Here is a 20843-nt window from a genome sequence, read left to right on the forward strand (position 1 = left end):
TGGCTACACATGATGTACGTTATATAATAGTTGTTGTTTATGTGTTATGTTGAAATTTCGCCATAAATATGTAGAATATATGAAAATGTAAAAAAATGTCTCACATCGTAAAGTTAATAAACATAACATAGACTTACTTCCATATTGTTAATTGATTATAATTAAAACTTCAATTCCTTTTAAAAGACAAAGAAACAATAGTGTGCACATATTACGTCACATGTCATTATAATGTTTCATATTCATTCATATTATAAAACTCGTACACCCAATTATTAATATACTAAGCTGAACTTAGCAAGATAAATACTTTTGGGCTTCACTACTAGAGTGCTAACCAAAAGTTTATTTTTTATTTTTTATTGTTTATTTTGGTGGTCTGGAAGGCAGCAAAGAGCTGGATGCAGAAAAGGAAGCCAAATATGTGGGACCCACAAAATCTATCTCCAGTGAGTTTGGATCCATCAAACCACACTTGGGTACGTTTACTTACCTGTTGTTGACCGACAAAAAGGGTTGAATATTTGACTCTGAGCTGACCTGGGGGAGGAAGGAGGAGTGAGGTCCCACGTCACTTTTTAACTGAGCCTTTTCGAAACGGTCAAAATGTGTCACAAAAAGGAGAAAAAGCGTCGTAATGGCATATAAAAGGCATCATGGAACTTTTTACGACGCTTTAAAGCCGTCGTAATACCTATTTGCGTGATCTTGCGACGGCAAACTAGTGTCGCAATAAATTATCATTGGGGTTTTACAACAGTATTTGCGACTCTAGTTTCTATCGCAAAAGTTCATAATGAAATGACTTTTTTCAGTCTAAATTATAATTTAATATTATAAAAAACACTGTCTCTTAACTTACATGCCCCTTCACAAATGCTAATGGGATTGTTTCAATTGACATATAAAGTAAACTATGATTTAACAGTCGAATGTACTATAAAAGCTTATTCTCAATGGTACTATATCCTCATCAAAGCCAACATAAACTTCATTCATGTAATTGAAAGTATTGTTGAATACATTCACTTTACAGAACCAATAATTATAAATCTAAAATCTCAAGTCATGATGTATAAAAAATTACTATCTCCTACAGATACAATGAGAATATTACAAATTCAAGTAGCCAAACAAATATGTTCCAAAATAGTATATTAGTCTTGTACTTAACCTAATTCTTTACCCCAACCTGAAAAACAATCACAAAACCATCAATAAAATGAATAGGAAACATAAAGCAATATGCTAATATGAAAAACAATTACAAAGTCATCATTGTGAACAAAAAAGGAACAAACCTACAACATAATTAACTTGAAGGAAGCAATATGCCAATTTGAGGTAGAGATTTGTTCTTTTCTTTTTCCTTTTGAGATTGTATAACGATCATCAATCTTATAGGCTTTGAATATCAAACAAAAAAGTGCAAGGAAAGCAGCCAAAAGCTGGGACCAGCTTCAACCATTATATATAAGGCCATGTACAATGGCCTGGTGTTTGTGTTTAAGTTTTCACTTTGTGATTCCAAACTTAACTATTCTTAGCACTATGCCAAGATTAGGCAAATAATACCACTTCCAATGTAGCATGACAGTTTTTAACATGAAGTTCATAATATATATATTCCTAATGCATCACTAAAATAATAATAAAAACTCCAACCATTCACCAAATTGAAAGACAGAGACAGAGAGATGAATCTAAAAAAAGAAAAGAAATCAAAACAAAATTTTACCCAGATCAGATGTTGGGAAAGATGGATGGGCTGCTAGTTGGTTTGGTGATGGAATACCTGCAAATCCAAAATCAAAATCAAAACAATACCTAATTGGAAAACATAATCAAAACCAATTTCAAATCAAAAAGCACAAGATGAAGAGTGAGTCCTTTTTCCCATGTAGAAGATTTAAGTCATGTAAATTAGAACTCTTCATACGCACGGTACCATTGATTGCAGTGAAGTTTCATGTTCAGTGGGTTGGGAAGTCCTATAAACATGAAAGCACACAAGCAAAATAAAACAATAGTTATAACTAACTACCCACAATTCAACCTATTTGGTGTTGTCTAAAGTAAAATGTTGCATAGTGCAAAGACAAGGCATTAAGAAAACCATCCATAAAAAGGCAAGAAACTATCTACTAAAACTTTGAAAGTAAGAGGAAGAAAATAACCAGAAGGCACGTGCTCTTTTTCTGCATGTTCCTTCTCTGCACGTCTCTTTTTCGAATCAGCCCTACACAAGCAACAAAAAGCAGCATTATGAAAACTATCTCAGATACCACATCAATAGAATAGAAGTTAGAACTATCTTTACATGCGCAACTATCTCAGAGACCACAACAACCTCCACCATATTTTTTCTACTATGACCACAGCAACCCAATGCATAATGCCTACCCACCAACATAAACCAGAAAATTATTACTGAAATGAGAAACCAGAAACCAGAGAACAAAACACACTAAGCAACTGAACCCAATTTACATTTTTTTGCAAATACAACCACTACAGATAAAGATTACCTGCACATACAGAGAGGAGCCCATATGCAAAAACCCATAAAATCAAAGCCCTAAAATCCAAACAAATCAAACATTAAGTAAATACAAGAAGCAGCTACATTATGAAAACTATCTGAGAGACCAACACTACAAGAAAAAGGTCAGTATTGACAAATTTCCTTGTTACCACATGAATAATGGTCACAAATATAGTGAATTTAATGACCAATAATAGCAATTTTTCTACGTCACTATCCTACGTCGGGTGGACCAAACTAAATTATTTTAGGAAAAAACATAGCCTCCATGTATAATATAAAATATGTAATGATGACCCAACTTAATCTTTATTGGATGGTGGTTTGATTATATAATACTATAGTAGTATGTTCACGTGGTACATCTTGTACACATATTATAATATAAATGAACGATATTATTTATCTTCCCCTTTTAAGAGAATAGTATTAATAAATTTCCACTTATATAGCCATAGTACCATGGTATTTTATAATCACTCAATTAAATTGACCCATACTAATTAATCGAATTATATGACGGTTGAAGTTTCTATAAAAAAAATGTTGAAGTTTTATCTTTGAGCTATCCCCCGAACCGATCCATGCCTACAGGTTTCTCTTTTGACCCGTACCGTTTTTCTTTTTCTCATCTTTGTTATGGTCATCAAATGTGTTATCAATTTTGTCCAATACTACATTGGAAGATGATAATGAACTACATCCAAGACTACATTGGAAAATGATAATGAACTACATGAAAATGTTCTTTCCAGGCCTTCAATGGTGTCTAATTTACAAAGTAATTTCTATCCGCACTCATACCCAACAAAGAAAAGGGGAAGCAAAATTTTTTAAGATTTACTCATCTCAGTGTACATGAGAATGATGAAGAGAGTGCCAAAACCCTCTTGGCCATTTATAAATACATATAAGCAGCCTCCGCCAATCCCCAACATTCTCGTATCACTTTTGTAACCATATCTAAACAGCCTTTCAGCTCTCCATTACCTACAGATTGTGCAAAGAGTCTCGGCCGCTATATCCATTTCATCAATTGAACATCCTCGTTTGAGGAACATGAGGTCAAGCTCACGCTGCATTATTTAGCTGAAGGGTCAATTTTATGTTCATAGCTGCTAACTCAGCTGCTAAATATTTGAAGACATAAGGCATTGCAACTGTCTCCATCCCTCTACTCGTCTGACAAGCATGGCAAATGACCTTCTTTGAGGCTCTTATGGGCGGCAGTCCCTTAACCGCACGTCCAACCCGTCTTTCTGGCTTGACGAATGAGGTCGTTAGGATGCTTCCACATATAGAACATACATCAGCAATGTGATAATCGGAACACGTATGAAGCCTGTCGTGCAACAGATATGCTGCCCCATGTGCAAGCATAGAGTCTCGCTCCATTTCACCAAAACGTATACCACCACCTCTTTTTCGTCCCTTGATAGGCTGGTGGGTGATCTGGTCTATCGTTCCAGTGGAACGAACCTGCATGCCGAATTGGAGTGTCACTTGTGAGGCAACCAATAATCGAAAATGGAACTCTGAAAAAATCTTAAAACTTCATGTGGTTAAAAATCTGAGTTGGTGATTTCTTACCTGATATTTGTCTGAAACCATATGTCGTAGGCGTTGATAATAAACAGGACCCATAAAGATCTCACATGTGAGTTCTGTCCCATAGACCCCGCTGTACATTACCTCTGTACCATGGTAGTTAAACCCTTTAACCTTTAACATTTCACCAAGTTCATCAACAAGTGTTTTCGATTGTGGTGGAGTCTCTTCATTAACATTCTTTGAATTAGCAAATGGTGTTGCATCAACATATTTTCCATGTAAGCTACCTCCCTGTGACAAGAAACATGCAAGCATATAAAAGGACGTCTTCTGATATTCTAATGAAGAAAAACAAATCTAAAATATGGCATACAAGAGGAAGAAAATGTAGACTCGAGATATATTCCAGAGTAATTCGATCTTTTGATCACCAGTTAATGGAAAACTATTTTTTTGGTGCTTCCGCCTTCCACAAAATCAGAAAATAGCACACTTTACAACATCTACCACCACGACCCTACATATCATGTATGGGAGAAACAGGCAGCATCAAAATGTAAATTTATGCCCGTACAATTACTAAACCAAAACTCTATTATGACAAAAATAAAAATAAAAACTAAGACTATAACCCAATAAAAATAAAAATAAACAATATATATATATTGTTCGTTCCGCTGAAAATTCACAAAAATCCTGTTATCTGAATTTCCCTTTCCGGAAACTTGATGCCAATCAAGATTCATTTTCCTAAAGTCCTATTTGAACATTACCAAATCCCAAATTACCTTTAAAGCAACTTATCACTGCCACCTTACAACAGTCCGAATCACTACAGACAAGAACATCTGTGCTTTGTCTACAGGGGTGCACTGGCTGTGCATTTTTAAAATAACTTTTTGACATCATAAAAATGAATTCTTTAGGTGCTAGTACCTTTGCAGCGACTGATTCCAAGAGCATCGCTATTGTCATTCTTGAGGGGAATGCATGTGGATTGATGATAAGATCTGGACGCATTCCTGTAACCCCAGAAAATGGCATATCAATATCAGGCCACAACTGGGAGCAAACACCCTTTTGTCCATGTCGGCTGCTAAATTTATCACCAATGATAGGGTTTCTAGGGTGTCGAAAGCGTATGCTCGCCTGGTCAAAAAAGAAAATAGAAATCAATACAATTCAGGAAAAATAGAAAACGAATAGTATAATGAGCAAATCTGGGATATACTTTTTAACAAAGATTAACCTATAGTTCTCATGATAACTAGGAAGATTCAAGATGAAAAATATTACAGTTGGATGTTCAAGTCACCTGCGATGCTTGATATATTTCAGAAAACATTAGGAAACGAAATGGAACAAATTACTCTCAGCTTATTTGGTTATAAATACCAAGCATATACAGATAGATTTGTTTCAAAGCAAGTATAGCTCTTAACAATCACATTAAATGAAGCCAAAACAATTAACTGTAGAGAGGGTGAGTCTTTCCTCAGTTTGGGTACACAGAAATGATGAAAAATAATAGAAAAGAGTGGGGACATAATGCTTAAACCAACTTTCTCCAACCACGCACGGGTTGAAGACTGGAGTACAATAGTCTGGAAGAAAACTGACACTTGAAATGTCTAAATCACAAACCAAATAATGAAAATCTACATGAACGTAAGTTCACTCTCTTTTCTCTAGTGGCGAGAAAAAATGGTGCAGAACTGTGGGCAAAAGACTAAATGCCCCTACTACGCACATAAAAAATGGTGCAAAATTCAATATATTCAAACTTTTCAAATTCAGTGTCCAAGAACCAAAATTAGGAGCCAGAATAAAGGTTGTCCACTTACCTTCTGAAGAAGCTTCTTCCCATCAATAGCAACATAGTCAACGATAACAGGTTCTGAACCTTTGTGTTTGATGGATCTTGACTCATTTGTCACCTCATTATGAATGCTATACAATTCTTCATTGGGTTTTATTGTCTGAAATTCCACATAGAATAGGATCAGTATACATATATGAACATATATAGGAACCTTCAGTTGCAGGAGCCAACTGTGCACATGTACAACTACATATATAGTATTATTCAATTAGCCGGACGTTAGCATCCGGATTTTTTTGGACAAAAACACCGGTCACCAAGTAGAGGAGGCCGATCAACAGACCCCTGTAGCTTCGGGCTGCTGCCAAGTTTTTATCAATCTATTCCATTTTATTACACTACAAAGTTGCTTTAGTAATTTCCGTACAAGCTTAGATTTTCTGTTTTAACTATCGGGTGTTCTCCTCCACCCAAAACCCAAAAATTAAAACCTAAAACTTAAGCAAACAATTATCCAAGGAGAAATTTATGTTTTATGTTTGTGTATATTATCAGCAAAACCAGAAATCACTTGGCCACTTAATTACCATCACAACCACTTCATTTTAATCAATGGACTGAATTTTTCTATACAGTTTCCGATTTGTCTTAATTTTTTTTTTCAGGGATCAAAATTGAGGAGGTATCTGAAGGATGATGGCTTTGGTTCATCAAACTACATTATTGAGTAAACGGTATATCTATATCATCTCCAATTTTCAGTGATCCAAACTATCTGGGTTCGACATGATACAGAACAAGAAACACAGAGAAGAAAATGAAATTCCAGAAACGAATGCTAACCTGACCAACATAAGGAAGACCATCTGAATCGATTGAGGAATTCTTATTGATGTTACTTCTCCTAAAAAATTTCCGTGATCTATCTGACCTGCTCTTTTGATCAGACAAGTCAATTGTTTCTGTCTGAAAAAAACCATTATTAGGTGAGCAAGGGTATATGTTAAAGAACAAGAAAACGACGACCATCAGTACAGACATTGACTTGGTATCAAGAAAAAGAAAAAAAAACAGATGAATAAGAAGGAACTTCTAATAAAATTCCTGAAATTGCCTTGTAAAAATGACTTTCAACAGTAAATATAGGGCACAACCATAAGTGCACATATACGAAATGCATAGAGCAACATGAATACAGGATTTTTCTAATACTCCAATTTATCAGACATGAAAGTTCGTCATGCTCTGCCTTTTCTTAACACGAGTACAGTATTTAAAAATTTAGGTCTAGCCTCCAAGTTACTAGCTGAGTGATATTTAAGCATGAACATAACCACTAATATCATGACCAAAACAAAACCTATAGTATACTGATCCCATGAGGCACCTCAAAACAAATTAATAAAAAGCAGAGCATAATGCATACACTTGTAGGGAACTTTTACTAGCAGCATTTTAAGTAACAAAGAAGAAAGACTATTTATAGTAGCATCATAATACTGCCCGAAAAAGACCTGATAAATTAGTCCATGAAACATTCCACGATCCACAGATGACTTGTTTAAAATCATGGCATCCTCCATATCATACCTAGGTGTCATAAGAAAAAAAAAAAGCAACTAATAAATGGTACAAAAGAAAAGAAACAACTACAATAAGCTTTATGCATCTAAATTTCTCACCCAGTATATGACAGTACAGCAACGATTGCATTTGTGCCTGTTGGATATTCATCAATGCAGTACTTCTTATATGCACTTGTTCGTACAATGGGAGACTGAGGAGTCTGAGAATGCCCAAGTTTCCATTATAACAATGAACAGTGAGGGAAAAAAAAGCATCAAAAAAGCACGATGAACAGACGATAACTATAAAATAGTAATCAATTTAAATAAGAGAATTTGTCACTTCTATAAGGGCGCATGTCTCCCTAGCACAAGGAAGGTGCAGAGACTAGAAAACATTCACCATGCACCGATATTCATCAAGGGATGAAAAGACAGAAACTATGTACTAGTGAATGAAGTTTATTTAAATAAGAGAATTTGTCACTTCTACAACAAGTTTGGTCACATGCTTCCCTTGCACAAAAAGGTACACACACTAGAATATATTAACCATGAACCAACATTCATCCAGAGATGAACAGGCAATTATGATGTAGTAGTGCATGAAGCCCACTTAGTGAGTTGCCACTTCTACAACAATATTAACTCACAGTCCCCACAATGAAATATTGGCAGGATAGAGCAGAAATTGTACAGGACCAGTCAAAGATTTAGTAGTGTGAACACAAAAAGAGAACATAATAAGATTGATACGACAATTAATCACTGCACAGTCCCTGACCAACTACGCGTTCATATATGAACTCAGTAACTTAAATTATCTCATATGATTTTGTACATACAATAAAATAACAAGATAAAAAGGAACCAACCTTAAGATGATACAGCTTTTGATCTGCACGGTTGCAAAGTGCTTGTAAAGAGAAGGCCATTGTTTGTTTTGCCATCTATAATTCAAAGACAAATAGAATGTAACAAATTGAGAGTAAGCAGATTCCAAAAAATAGCAAGAGCTTTATACAACATAGAGCTTCCATTCAACAATGACCAAGGACAGACAGGAGGGTAAAACTAATAAGAACCTGACACTGGTACATATTTCGTGGGCTCTGATTATGATCTGACCAGGGTGTAAGACTAGCGACGACACTGAGCATTCCTGTTGGATGAATTTCTTCATGAGTTGCAGGGAAAGCATCTTTCCTTCCACCATCTCGACCGTCAGGACATCTTATTTCCATGAAAACCTAATGTCGCACATAGAAAACAGTTAGTCATACTATTGGTGCCCTAGCTGTAGCAGGAATTGTTACAAGATAATTGTTATCAAGGCAGGAAATACCTGTTCAAAGGGCCCAATAAGTTCAATATTTTCACCTTCATCAGAAGGAATTGAAATATTCTTAACTGGCCGAACAAATCTAGAAGGAGAAGTGAAAAGGTACAGACCAGGATATGCCCCACGCGAGCTCAATGGTACATATCCCACTTCCAGATCATCAGGAATCTGAGTTATATCATTTCAGCAATAAGATCAGGGACTGAGATTACAACCAAAAGCAAGGCTAAAAAAAGTAGTAAACAAAAATAAATGAAGGGAAAAAACTAACCACTGAAGAAGCTGACACTTTCAGCCTCCTTAACTGAGCCACAACTTTCTCAACTACTTTGGAAGATATAGAACCAACAACACAGCCATCTAAAAGAACAGAAAGATTTGCAGGAGGACCAGCTTGAACCAGCTTTGGCACTGAAGATATCATTTGAAGCTCACTCAGAACAGTGAGAATAGACTCTCGGATATTCAAGAAGTTTCTAATATTTCCTTGTGCATCAAAGTAGGATGTAATTCCTGTCATAAATAAGATGGAATCAGTTATTGGGTGTTACATCCAAGACGAGTGTGGCAATAAACAATAAATTGGGAAGATGACAGGCAAAGAACTAATAAACATCCACATGACATGAAGAAAAATAGTTTTGTAGCTTCTAAGTATGATATTACTCAGTTTTTTGTTTTTGGGAAAAAGAAACAGAATTTTATTAAAGTAGGAAAGCTTTACAAAGAGTGGATAAGGACCCACAAATCCAACATTATAGAAAAAATCCTTAAAATCATCCAAAATCGATGCCCATAAAGCTGCTCTATGTCTGTCGATGTCCTTGAGGCTTCTTCAGTTCTTCAGGGTCAACATAGGGCTTAAGCTTTAATCGGTTCATAAACTTAAAAATGGTCTTCCATGTCAGTTGAGAAAATAAGTTACTCTTGAGCTTATAAGCTGGCATTCATACCAGGCCTCAAGTGCTAACTAGAAAATATATCTGATCACAATAAGCGAAACTAATGCTCCTCATTCCATCAATTTTTTTCCCTTTTCATTCCTTATATGTGTGACATAAATACGACTAGTAAGTTGATATTTAAGAAATGTGAGTAAAGAAGCAATCTTCTTCACTTTATAACTTTAGTCCATGATCATCCATTTGATAAATAATATTAATTTAAACGTTAGTTACCAAGTTTTAAAAGAAAATTAAATACATCCCAGAAAGAAAAAGGGCCAAATATGTACTTACTACAAGTGGAAGTCATATGGTTCAACAAGCCACACGGCTCTCCATCAGGTGTATGCACCGGGCAAAGAAAACCCCAAGATCTATTATAAAAAAAAAAAAACAAATATATATACATATTTAACGTGATTGAACCCAATTTTAGTAATGGAGTCAACATGTCAGATCCTGAATAACCTCGCAAGAAAATACATACTCAGGTAGCAATTTCCGCACGCTTGTGGTGCGAAGTCCAGCAAATGAAGCTCCTCGATGGACGGCACGAAAATGAGATAAGTAACGCAGATAATTAAGCCTCTCTGCCTGAACCGTTAAGCCTGCCCTCTAAGAAACAACACAGAAAATAAATGAGTCTTCAAATTTTATAGAGATAGCGTGATATTATATGTGAAATAATAATTTTCCCCATCTCTTCTTTGTCTCCCTCTATCTTGCTCATTTCTTTGTTGCACTGATGTGATGCAAGAGAGTAAACATAAATGTTCAAGGACCTTTTTAAGACTATTCTCTTCAAAATCTACTCCCTGGAAACTCCGTGGAAATACACCCATTTTCCTCCCATCCAGCTTCAAATTAACATAGCGATTGTTTGGAATACCAGATTACTTCAGGTCACAAGTCTAGGACATATTTACGTATCGTTGCTCTATATAAAGAACTGTATTGTACTCCATTTAGATGCAATATACAGACTTTTCCTCTTACTTTGTCTCAATTTTCTTTCAACAATGATGTTAGCCAAACAGAGGCATTTCAGACAAACAATTAAAATGAGCAATTGATGTTTAGTTACAAAGTTAAGCTGTATTAGAAAAAGTTTACTGCTCAAACTAACCAAGAAAGCACACAGCCACAAGCATCAGTTGTACAATACAAGTACTCAAAATTTGAGCATTCAAAGAGCAAAAATAAAAGGTTTCAACGCAGTATTTATCTTTGCAGTTACCTGCCACACTCAACATATAATATGAAATTGGACCCAAGCTTTTACTCTATAACAACCAACAGTCTATGATCGTACGTATAAAGCTTTTATTTTCTTTTGTAGTCAATTTATAAATGGAAGTTTTTTATAACGAACTCTAATTAGATGGGTCAAAATCATATAATCTTGATGATATTTACCATCAGGAACAGCTCTAGGAATAAACAATGAATGGTGGTCATCGCTCCATGAAGACCATCCTCAACATAAAAGCCTCATGTCTTATAATCAAATCAATTGCCAACCTAGGAAGCTGCACCCTAGCACGGGGGTATTGGAAAGCCCCCAGTTTAACAAGTGCCATACGTCAAAGTCAAAGCATGGCCTCAATATCATACAAATTTAACCTGGCTATCAATCAGTTGGGTGGTTGTTTGTAATAAAGAAGAACGCAATTGTTTATCACAACCATTATTCAAACAATGCTGTTTGCTTGGATAAGGAAAATCCAAACAAATATTAGCATTCCAAGTCTTAAATTTTCTGATTATTAGTCGTACAACCACCAACATGATTAAAAATTGGTGCATTTCAAGTATTAAATATACCCTACTAATTTGAAGTTTGATGCTAACACAACTTATCATTAAAAAATAATTCAGAACATCCTATGAACCATGAGCTTGTATAATCAACATATTACTTGGCTGGTTTAAAGAAGAATTAATTCATTATGTCAAAAAGACCCTGATATGAGAAAAGCGAAAGGGAATGAATTTAGTACAAATGTATGACAAGGAAAAGTTAAAGCATATAACCAAAAAGCCCATACCTGCTGCAAATCTAGACCTGATTGCGTAACAAGCCTTCCGGTTTTCAACATATTTTCAACAGCTAAACTGATGTGCTTTGAAGGATTTTTATCCAAAACCTTCTTTACATTTACTACTGCATTAACAGGATGCAAGTGTTAATTCATGTGAGAAAAAGAATGCACATATCTTGATTTATAGAAGATATCTTAAAAAGCATGTTAGAGCAAGTGCAAGTTGTGTAACACACAGCTGAAAAGAGAGAGGAACAGGAATAATTCAAGAATAAATTTAAACAAAAATTTTCAATATAAGAAAGAAAACACATACAGCTGCAAAAATCAAAAGTCTTGCTTTTGTTGTTGATCTGATCTTGAAGAAGTTTTTTGGCCCTTTGCAACCAATCTTCTAGTTTTTCCTAGAAACATGATAAACGGTAAGTGAATAAAACCTGAACTCAAAGACAAATAAACTGTAATCTATTAATAATCAGATCTTAGTATTAGAAAGATGGACACATCACTAAATCCAATCAAAATCATTAAACGAAAGATCATTTGCTCCCAAATAAATATTGTTCACAATAATGGGGCCAAAAAACCTATGTTCTAGTTGCAAGAAAAAACAAAAGTGAGAAGACAGGAATGGCTTTACAACATCAGACAGCTATGGCGGCATTTGTTCGTAGAAATGTAATATTCACGGGTATTGTACCATGTAGTCCTAACTTCCATTCGGTATGAAAGAATATGGTAAGAGTAATATATTGCCAGCTACGTGAACCCCAAAAAGCAGCGGCATCCAAACAAAAGCAAGAATCCCCGTCCCACAATAACTCAAAAAACTACTTACAGATAAATAACTGGTCAAGAACTTAAGGATATCAAATGGATGAATCATTGGATTTGATCATGCCTCAATCGCAATATTTTGAACTCCCAAATAAAAATCATTCGGCAGGGGATGGATTAGCATTAACCAGGAAAACAATTTTATTTTAATATTAACCACTAAATTGCTACATATTAAATAAACATATCAAAAGATGCTATTTAGAAACATACTACTTTACTAAACACATACATATTCCCGCACCCTAGACATGCTTAAAAACATAATTCATTACACAATAATGCTCTGCACACTTACACTAGCAGAAAACCTTGACATCCTGGTGCGCACACCAGGCATCCAAACAGTTTTGCTTTCACCAGGGATTGGCACTATACAAACTACCACAAAAGCTACCACAAAAGCTTCCACACACAAAAAGTAATGTCTGAAAATTAACAATTTAATTTTCTACCTTGAGATATATGGTAATCAAGTGACCGGGGAGTAAGACTTCATGATTTTGCAAGGCATCTGGATTGTCTGGCAAGGATGTCTGATCCATAAGAGAAAAAAGCTTCTGCACCATAAATCTAGAGATACAAAATGTGAGAAGTGATGCACAAAACCAGCGGAGAAGAAATACATTTTTCGTGATCAAAACTGTACATGTATCTATATATATATATATATATATATAGAGAGAGAGAGAGAGAGAGAGAGAGAGAGAGAGAGAAACCAACATGAGCAGATTGAATTTGTCAAACCCTTTATCAAGGTGAACAAATATGTAGTCCTCTAGAACAGCTTCTCCAACCTACATATTGAACAGTTAGCAGAAATAAGCAGCCAAACAAACCACGCCACCAGTAAAGTAGTTTTCTTTTCCCCAATTCCTTTGGACCAAAAGGAGAGGCAAAGTTCGCAGAACAGGACTTACCACAGAAAGATCACTTTCATCCTCCAGTCCACGCATAAGAGGTCGGAAGTGCCCTCCTGATTATGATAAAAGGGATCAACACAAATCACTAATATTATAAATCAAATCTGAAAGGCCATGATAAGACAATAGTAAGTACCAATGTGCTCTAGACATTGACGGCGAGTGATAAAGTCTCTCACTTCATCTAGAATAATGTGTGCCCGCTCACCCACAAGCTGAGTGCCAACATTACCCTTTCCTTTCTCATATTTCTTGACATCGCAACTCTCATCTTTCTCGACATAGCAACATGTCAAATTTTTATAAATTTCGTGATCAGTAGTGTCAATAAGAGCCTGTTAAGAACAAATAGGTGAGTTAGCAAAGAATATCTATTACACCACAACACTCCAAATATGTGATCACAGATGATGTATTAAGAAATGTGTCAAGGAATTAAATATCCCTAATATATAGTATAAAATGATCACAATTAAAAAGTTGTCTTTGTGATCATGAAGCCATAGACAAGACCAGAAAATTTGTAATTCATCAACAAGAATTAATAATAAAATACCTGAAGTTCTTTGCTTTTTACAACTAATAAGACAAGGAAGGCATTTTTGTCATACTAGCTAAGTCTGCATAAAAGATTCACCTCTATCCATACAAAATATAAGTCTTCTTGCAATTATAATCTCATTACATTTGTTTTTATCTGTCTCATTACATTTGAAACCACCGCAATTAAAGTATAGAGGGGGAGAGAGAGTGAGAGAGAGAGAGAGAGAGAGAGAGAGAGAGAGAGAGATCAAAACAAAAGTTAAAACACATAGATATTTTATTTTCTCCCAACTGGTGTGTTATGTGCAGGTGTGCTACTGGGAGTATGGATCATTAATTTCTTTTATACCCAGTGGAAAGGAATAGGAGAGTTTTTGATAATGTTAAGAATGATGAGATAGATCAGCTATGGGATCAGATTCGGTTTTGGGCATCCTTGTGGGCATATATGCTTTATCAGAATTTAGGGAGTTTACCCTTTATTTTATCTATTAGGATTGGAAAGCAGTATTGTGGGGACATTTGTTTCAGGTGCAATGTGGGAGTGAGGTGTCTTAGTTTTAAGATTCTGGCTGTTGCATTTTTGGTGAATTTCTTGTTCACCATTTGTACATATTGGTTTTTTAATATAATAGTTGTTTCTCACAAAATAAAATAAAACCATAACTAAGAGTCTTCAGTCTGGGGCATGACAATAGATAGTAATGCAAAAGATATAGCAAACACAATGATGACATCCTATACAACTAGTAAAAAATTATAAGATATGCACTTGATTGAGAAGGACTTCACCAAAAGTAAAAAATAAAGTATATTTGTCACAGTATCATCAAAAGCACCTTTAAGACAAGACCCACAGGAAGCAAGTATTCCCTCCCTTGTATCCTGCAAAGTTCAAATTATATAATATATACACTTAGTTGCAGCTCAATATAGCAAAACCAAAATTCTTCTCTAACCTGCTTACCAAAATCCAAGTCTTGCGCTATCATTACGAAGGTAGTACAATTTGACTGTTACTGAAGATTGATCTTCTCTTGCACACCTGGAATGACAGTAAAAGTTGAATCAAAATAATAAACTGCACAACTTTTCCAAAAGGAAGCTGCAACTGCAAACCATTGTTTCTTACAACTAAGGCTGGCAATAGATTGGATTTTAATCTGAATCCCAACCAAATTCACTTAAACAAACAGGAGACGGCAGTTCAAATCCATATATTCAATTTGAGTCTGCATTCATCGTTCCACTTGTCAAATTGAATATGAATTTGATATATCCAATCTAATAATAAACCAATCAGAGTTTAATATAAATTTTTCATCATGCCAATATATATTAAATTATGCTTGCATGCATAGACAACAACATAATCTGCTACCCCATTTCATAAAATAGAAAAAGGAAAATACAACAATGGAGGCACGGTGTTTCCTAAACTATATGCAACTAAAACAGCAAAGCAAAAACCAAAGAGAACAAAACCAAAACAAAAACAAAAATTCATGACCGGACCAATCCTTAAAATCATAGGAAACTGAAGTCCATAAAGATGTCCAGAAACGAAATTTGTCCACAAATGATCCACATCCTCCCCCTAACACCCTAAAAAAAAAAATTCCTATCTCTCCTCCCAAACAACCCAAATTTTGCCAACACATCACATCTTCCAAGCACCATGCAATTGTCCTCCCTCCAAAAAACTTAGGTTTCTCACAAAGTAATGGATTACAAGGTTCTGGGACTGCCCAACTCAATCTGAACTCCCTAAATAGCCTTATCCACAAAGAATGCCCCCACTGAGAATGGAGCATTAAATGACTCAAAGATTCAGCATCTCCTTTGCACATTACACACAGGAGAAAGGCTCCAATATGGTTTCCTCCTCTGTTATAATACCTTGGTAAGCGTTAAGTACAGTTAAGCTAACTTTTAATAAATGATTTTAGCATTTTGATACAACATTGGTAAGACTTAAGGGGGTTTTCTTTTCACGTTTGGTACCAAAAGTTTAACCCATGTCTCATTCCATAACCTGAACTTTAATTTGTCCCAACTAATCCCTAACCTAATTTTTGTGTATGTACCAACTTAAATGTTTCTGAATATTATCCCATGGGCAATTTTGGCACTTGCATAGCGTATGTCATCTATGTCCTCAATGATAATGACGAGAAAGACACAATTTCCATCAGATCTGTTAGACAAAAAGGAAATAAAAATTGAAGGACCCAATTGAGACAAATTATAGTTTAGGTCATAATTCAGGTACAAATAAATATACAGTAAATTTAGTTTTCCAGTATTCTACTAAATGACTATTATCGTATTAATTTTGTAATTGTTCTTCAATAAGTTAAATATTTTATGTCCTCATTAAGTGCAATGATTAAAAATCCAGTGGATGCTTGGATTGGGTCTCATTTCATAGAACTAATTTCCATTCCAACTTCTATCTCTATTTTTCTGTTGTTTATTTCTGGAAATCTATTTTCCACAGTGATCTGGCACTTTTACAGCCGCTGGACAGCAGGATCACCCTGTCCCAAAGCCCTAGAGGCACCAACCAAAACTACACCTAGGCCTCCTATTGATAATAACAGAGAAACTAACAGAAGCCAAGCAACCACTCAGCCACTTCCTCCACCTATTACCAAAACCCTTTCATCTCCAGCACATGATCAAGGAAGGCCCAATCCACATGGTCACAAGATTTCTCAAAAATCATCTTAAAAGCAACTCCTTCCTTCTTTCTAACTTGAAAGTCCTACACAACTTCATTGACAACTGAGTCAAAGTAGAAAAGAAATCTCTAACCAAAGCTCCTAGGGATTTGGAAATAGTCTCCTCCAAGCACTCCCTCAATCTCCTAGATAGCATAATCTTGTACAAGCTAGTGATGAACTTACAGGGCAGCAGTCCTTACCTTCAAAGGATGGGTCTTCTCAGAGATCAAGCGGATAGAGGTTTGGTTAGTGCAAGGCATTGACAACCCAGTTGTGAAAGGACTACTGAAAAACCTTCACCAAATCAGCCTTACCAACCTCCCAATCCTAAGAACCTTCAACAAACCATCCATACCAGGGGACTTATCACAGTCAGAAAGATGAATTGTCCATTGTGCTTGAATCTGGCACTCACAAGAAATTTAAATGATTAAGAGGTGGAGAAGTTGGCTTCATCATTTCACTTGATGGAAAGGGTTCATTTGACGACCACCAGACCGGATTCAAGGGTTTGGAGAGTTGGATCTACACTTCTCTTGTAAAATTTTTTTTAGATATCTTTGCGGAGATGACGATGGTCTCAATTTTTATCTAACGGGTTTGATATGGAAGGCAAAATTTCCCCCAAATGCCACAGTTTTGGCATGCCTGGCCGCATATATACATTAGAAGAGAAGACCAAGTGTGTGCTGTCTCCAACTCCAAGCTGGTGTGCTGCGTGTAGCAAAATGGGGGAGAGTCAATCATGTCTTTCATCATTGTTCTGTGCAACAACAGGGTGCTTCCCATCATAAGGATTCTCCAGATGAGGAGCAACAGTAAAATTTTCAAGGATTACAAGGGTTCTGTCTATCATTTTGAACCTCCGTCGATAGTCTCGGAGAATATAACCCAAGCAGTCTAACCCCCAGGGTGGACCCCAACCAAAAGGTGATAGACCAATAGTGTGATTTTCTGGCTATCTCTTTGGGCCTTTATTTCTAATGTTTTTCCAAGGGCGTTACCTTTGCTGCCACTTTGTTAGACTGGATGGCAGATACCAGTTAAACCACTTTCTTTCCTATTTAGTTTTGAATTTGATGCAGATCTGTTTCCGCTCTGTTTTGTTTTAATGAACTTGTCCATTGATTGTATAGTTTAAATCTGTGATTAACAAAAGTTTCTTTTTCTTATAAAAAGAAGAAAAAAACATATGACATTTCATAAACTAGGACTAACATTATTATTAATAATACCAGTAAATGAATTATAACAGAATGCCTCAAAACAACTTTATTATAAACGCACATGTGTGGAATTTAGAGAGAGAACCAACCTTATTACAACTGCCTTATCAGTATATCCTTCCTTTCGATCACGAAATGAATTTCGCACCATACTCGTTGGCTGGAAGACAAAAAGACAATCGCATGAAGCAAGTTAATATCCTCCCCCAGAACTATCTTTGAAAATCCATAAAAAATCATAACGTTAAAAAACTCTCAGTAAGGTACTTGCCAATTCTCATCATAATATTTTTTCTATTTCTCTCAAGAGGTAATTGTGGGATACACAAAGGGGAGCAGCCTTCCCCCTCCAACCCCAAACCCCACCCGCCCAAAAAAAATCTAGGTTGAACCCAAGACCTCTCCCCCTTTAATCAGGGAAGAGATACCACTTTGGGTACAAGGCTCATTATCTGTCACAAAACTTGCTGCATTACATCAGATCAAACGGCTCACTTACATAATTCCGCTTTGGCAATATGACAAGCCGAACAACTCTCTCGAGCCCATTTAACACGAAGTAACTATAGCACGACAAAAATAAACAGTTATTAAAAAAAAAAAAAAAAAAAGCAGAAAATGAACAGAAATCAAAATAAAAACAGACAGTGCAGTAAGACATCTCACATGATGACATGATATGAAAAAGAGAAATCAAAATACTCACCCACCCATTTCTGATGACTCTTCTTTGCAAGAAACTAGCTTTTCGGGATTAGCACCTCTTAAGTGGCAAAGCTTTGACTGCATTTTACAAACCATCCATCAAGAACAAGACTAAAACAGAAGACTCCACAAAACATTTTGGTTAACATTTATTGCAGGGTTCACCAAATATCCAATTTTGGCCATCTTGCTCTTTTGAATCCCCTAATATCACTGTCCCTGCCCTTAAAACTAGAAACATTTTCTATAAGTACCAATTAGAGGAGATTTAACCCCCAAAGGCACCCTCAATGCTTATTCTTAAATGGGAAGAGAAGCCAGCAGCACCATATGGTAAAATCACAAAGTGGACCATATGAACACTTAGCATGTCTCGACAACCAAGTGGACTAAAATCACAAAGTGATGCATAACTTCATACCAATTTTTAGGTGAAATGACAAGAAACATCTTATGATAAATAAATGATAAGAAACAGATCAGTAATCTCCAAGATTTTGGCATGGACTTCAGACAAAAATATATACAAGATATATATAGATAGAAGGGCATACATTTTCGAATATGCTCAAAGAAATATGTAACTGATGTGCAATTATTGAAGGAGGTGTACAAGTAGTGAAGTGGGCATGACACCATATGAGAATTAGCGTGCAAGACATAAATTGCTTAAATGTTTCACATCTACATTTAATTTGTCAGATTTGAATCTAGCACCTTGCTTACCTGCATGATCAAATATTCCGAAAACCACTCAGGAATATGAATACATACATCATTAACTAATCATACAAACAAAACAAAATAAAAGACTTGATAAAGTTAAGGATCAAAATACGAGAATACCGACCATTAGCATGATGGGAAGCTGCCCAAAATTGAAATTCTCTCTTATTGCGGGTCCGTCATTATACTTAAAGTAAACATCTGCCATGAATTTCCCTGTGTACGAAAGTTTAGCCTGTCTACACTGTTTAAACAACCACAACCCATTAATGCCTATAACGCACAGAATCATACATTCATACACATATACCTATATGAGTGTTTGACACTTACTTCAAAAGGAAGCAGCTTTCCACGGGCAGTTTTTGATTCTTCCTTTTGAGGTGGGAATAAAAAAGGTTTGCCAAACCAAAGTAAGATATGAGTCAAGAATAAACGCCATTCCTTTCAGTCTAACAATGCAATGATTAGCTTTGAACAAAATCACATGTAATTTCCATGAATTCAATCCAACGAAAGATTAAAAGCTACTAGCCTGCAAACAAAACAAATGGAAAATAGAAGGTAAATAATAAAATTTAAAAAAGAAAAAAAGAAAGGATATTTGCAAGGCTTGTTCCGGTGGAAGAGTCGACGACTTCGATGGGCTTGATTTTATTGAGCATAGTCTCAAGACCAGCAGTGACAAAGTGATCGAATGACTCTATGTGGTGCCTGAAGAGCTCACGCACCGCCGCGTAGTCCTCCGACTCAGCCGATGGCTTCCCAAACATCTTCTTCATCTTCTCTTCTCTCTTCGACGTCATTCTGATTCTGTTCTGTGCTGTTCGTTAGCTCTGTTCAGTGAACAACTGAAGAAAGAAGCTGGATTTTTTTTTTCTTGTTTTGTGTTTTTTGTTAAAGTCCTTCTCGGTGTTCGTCGGACGTGTAAAATTGCAGTCGCGGAGGTTTTATTAGCGTTTTCAGGGTTTTATTAGGGTTTGTAGTTTTTGGGTTGCTGTGTCAGTTTGTCATGGTCTGGTCGAGTTGGGCTTTTCTGTTAGCCCAACGTTCTTCGGCTGGGCTATAATGACGGGATTTTGTGCGGGGGTTGAGGTAATGGTTAAATACACTATTGGTCAGTGAGTTTAAGACCACACTGTATTTCCTAGAATTCACAATTTATATACATTTCGTTATCAATAAGAGTAGTTTAGAAGATTTTTTATTATCGGCTATTACACGAAACTCTATTGTCCTCTTTAGATTTTTTACTTTTTGAGAGTTATTATCTGTATAAAGAATTTAACATTTTTCCGTTTAATATTTTGTATTATACACGTACGTACAAATTTTTCATTAATACT

General features: G+C 35.7%; 1 protein-coding gene and 1 long non-coding RNA gene across 6 annotated transcripts; both read right to left on the bottom strand.

The window, feature by feature from the left end:
* Window positions 1–975: 975 nt before the first annotated feature.
* LOC117616535 lies at window positions 976–2351 on the bottom strand. The gene is made up of 2 exons (XR_004584150.1): window positions 2178–2351; window positions 976–1192 (listed from the first exon to the last, which is right to left on the bottom strand). It is a non-coding gene; the product is annotated as an uncharacterized LOC117616535 (long non-coding RNA).
* An 845-nt stretch (window positions 2352–3196) lies between these two features.
* Window positions 3197–20448, bottom strand: LOC117614329 (DNA-directed RNA polymerase I subunit 2). 5 transcript variants are annotated; one of them, XM_034343101.1, is made up of 27 exons: window positions 20102–20448; window positions 19831–19910; window positions 19622–19741; window positions 18773–18849; window positions 18566–18629; window positions 18156–18226; window positions 15082–15159; window positions 14954–14999; window positions 13708–13906; window positions 13569–13624; window positions 13372–13445; window positions 13104–13221; window positions 12128–12215; window positions 11818–11933; window positions 10257–10384; window positions 10064–10143; window positions 9097–9338; window positions 8829–8993; window positions 8569–8733; window positions 8359–8433; window positions 7601–7704; window positions 7433–7508; window positions 6762–6884; window positions 5941–6075; window positions 5033–5245; window positions 4136–4387; window positions 3197–4024 (listed from the first exon to the last, which is right to left on the bottom strand). In XM_034343101.1, exons 1-27 carry the CDS (start codon window positions 20301–20303, stop codon window positions 3617–3619), a joined length of 3555 nt encoding a protein of 1184 aa, XP_034198992.1. In that variant the 5' UTR covers window positions 20304–20448; the 3' UTR covers window positions 3197–3616. The 5 variants fall into 5 exon arrangements, with proteins under 5 accessions (XP_034198992.1, XP_034198993.1, XP_034198995.1 ...); XM_034343102.1 differs by lacking the exons at window positions 7433–7508; window positions 7601–7704; XM_034343104.1 differs by lacking the exons at window positions 18566–18629; window positions 19831–19910; window positions 20102–20448 and having other exon boundaries at window positions 19622–19660.
* Between the last annotated feature and the right edge of the window lie 395 nt (window positions 20449–20843).

Source organism: Prunus dulcis, chromosome 1, assembly GCF_902201215.1.
Source record: "Prunus dulcis chromosome 1, ALMONDv2, whole genome shotgun sequence".
NCBI classification, from domain to species: Eukaryota; Viridiplantae; Streptophyta; class Magnoliopsida; order Rosales; family Rosaceae; genus Prunus; species Prunus dulcis.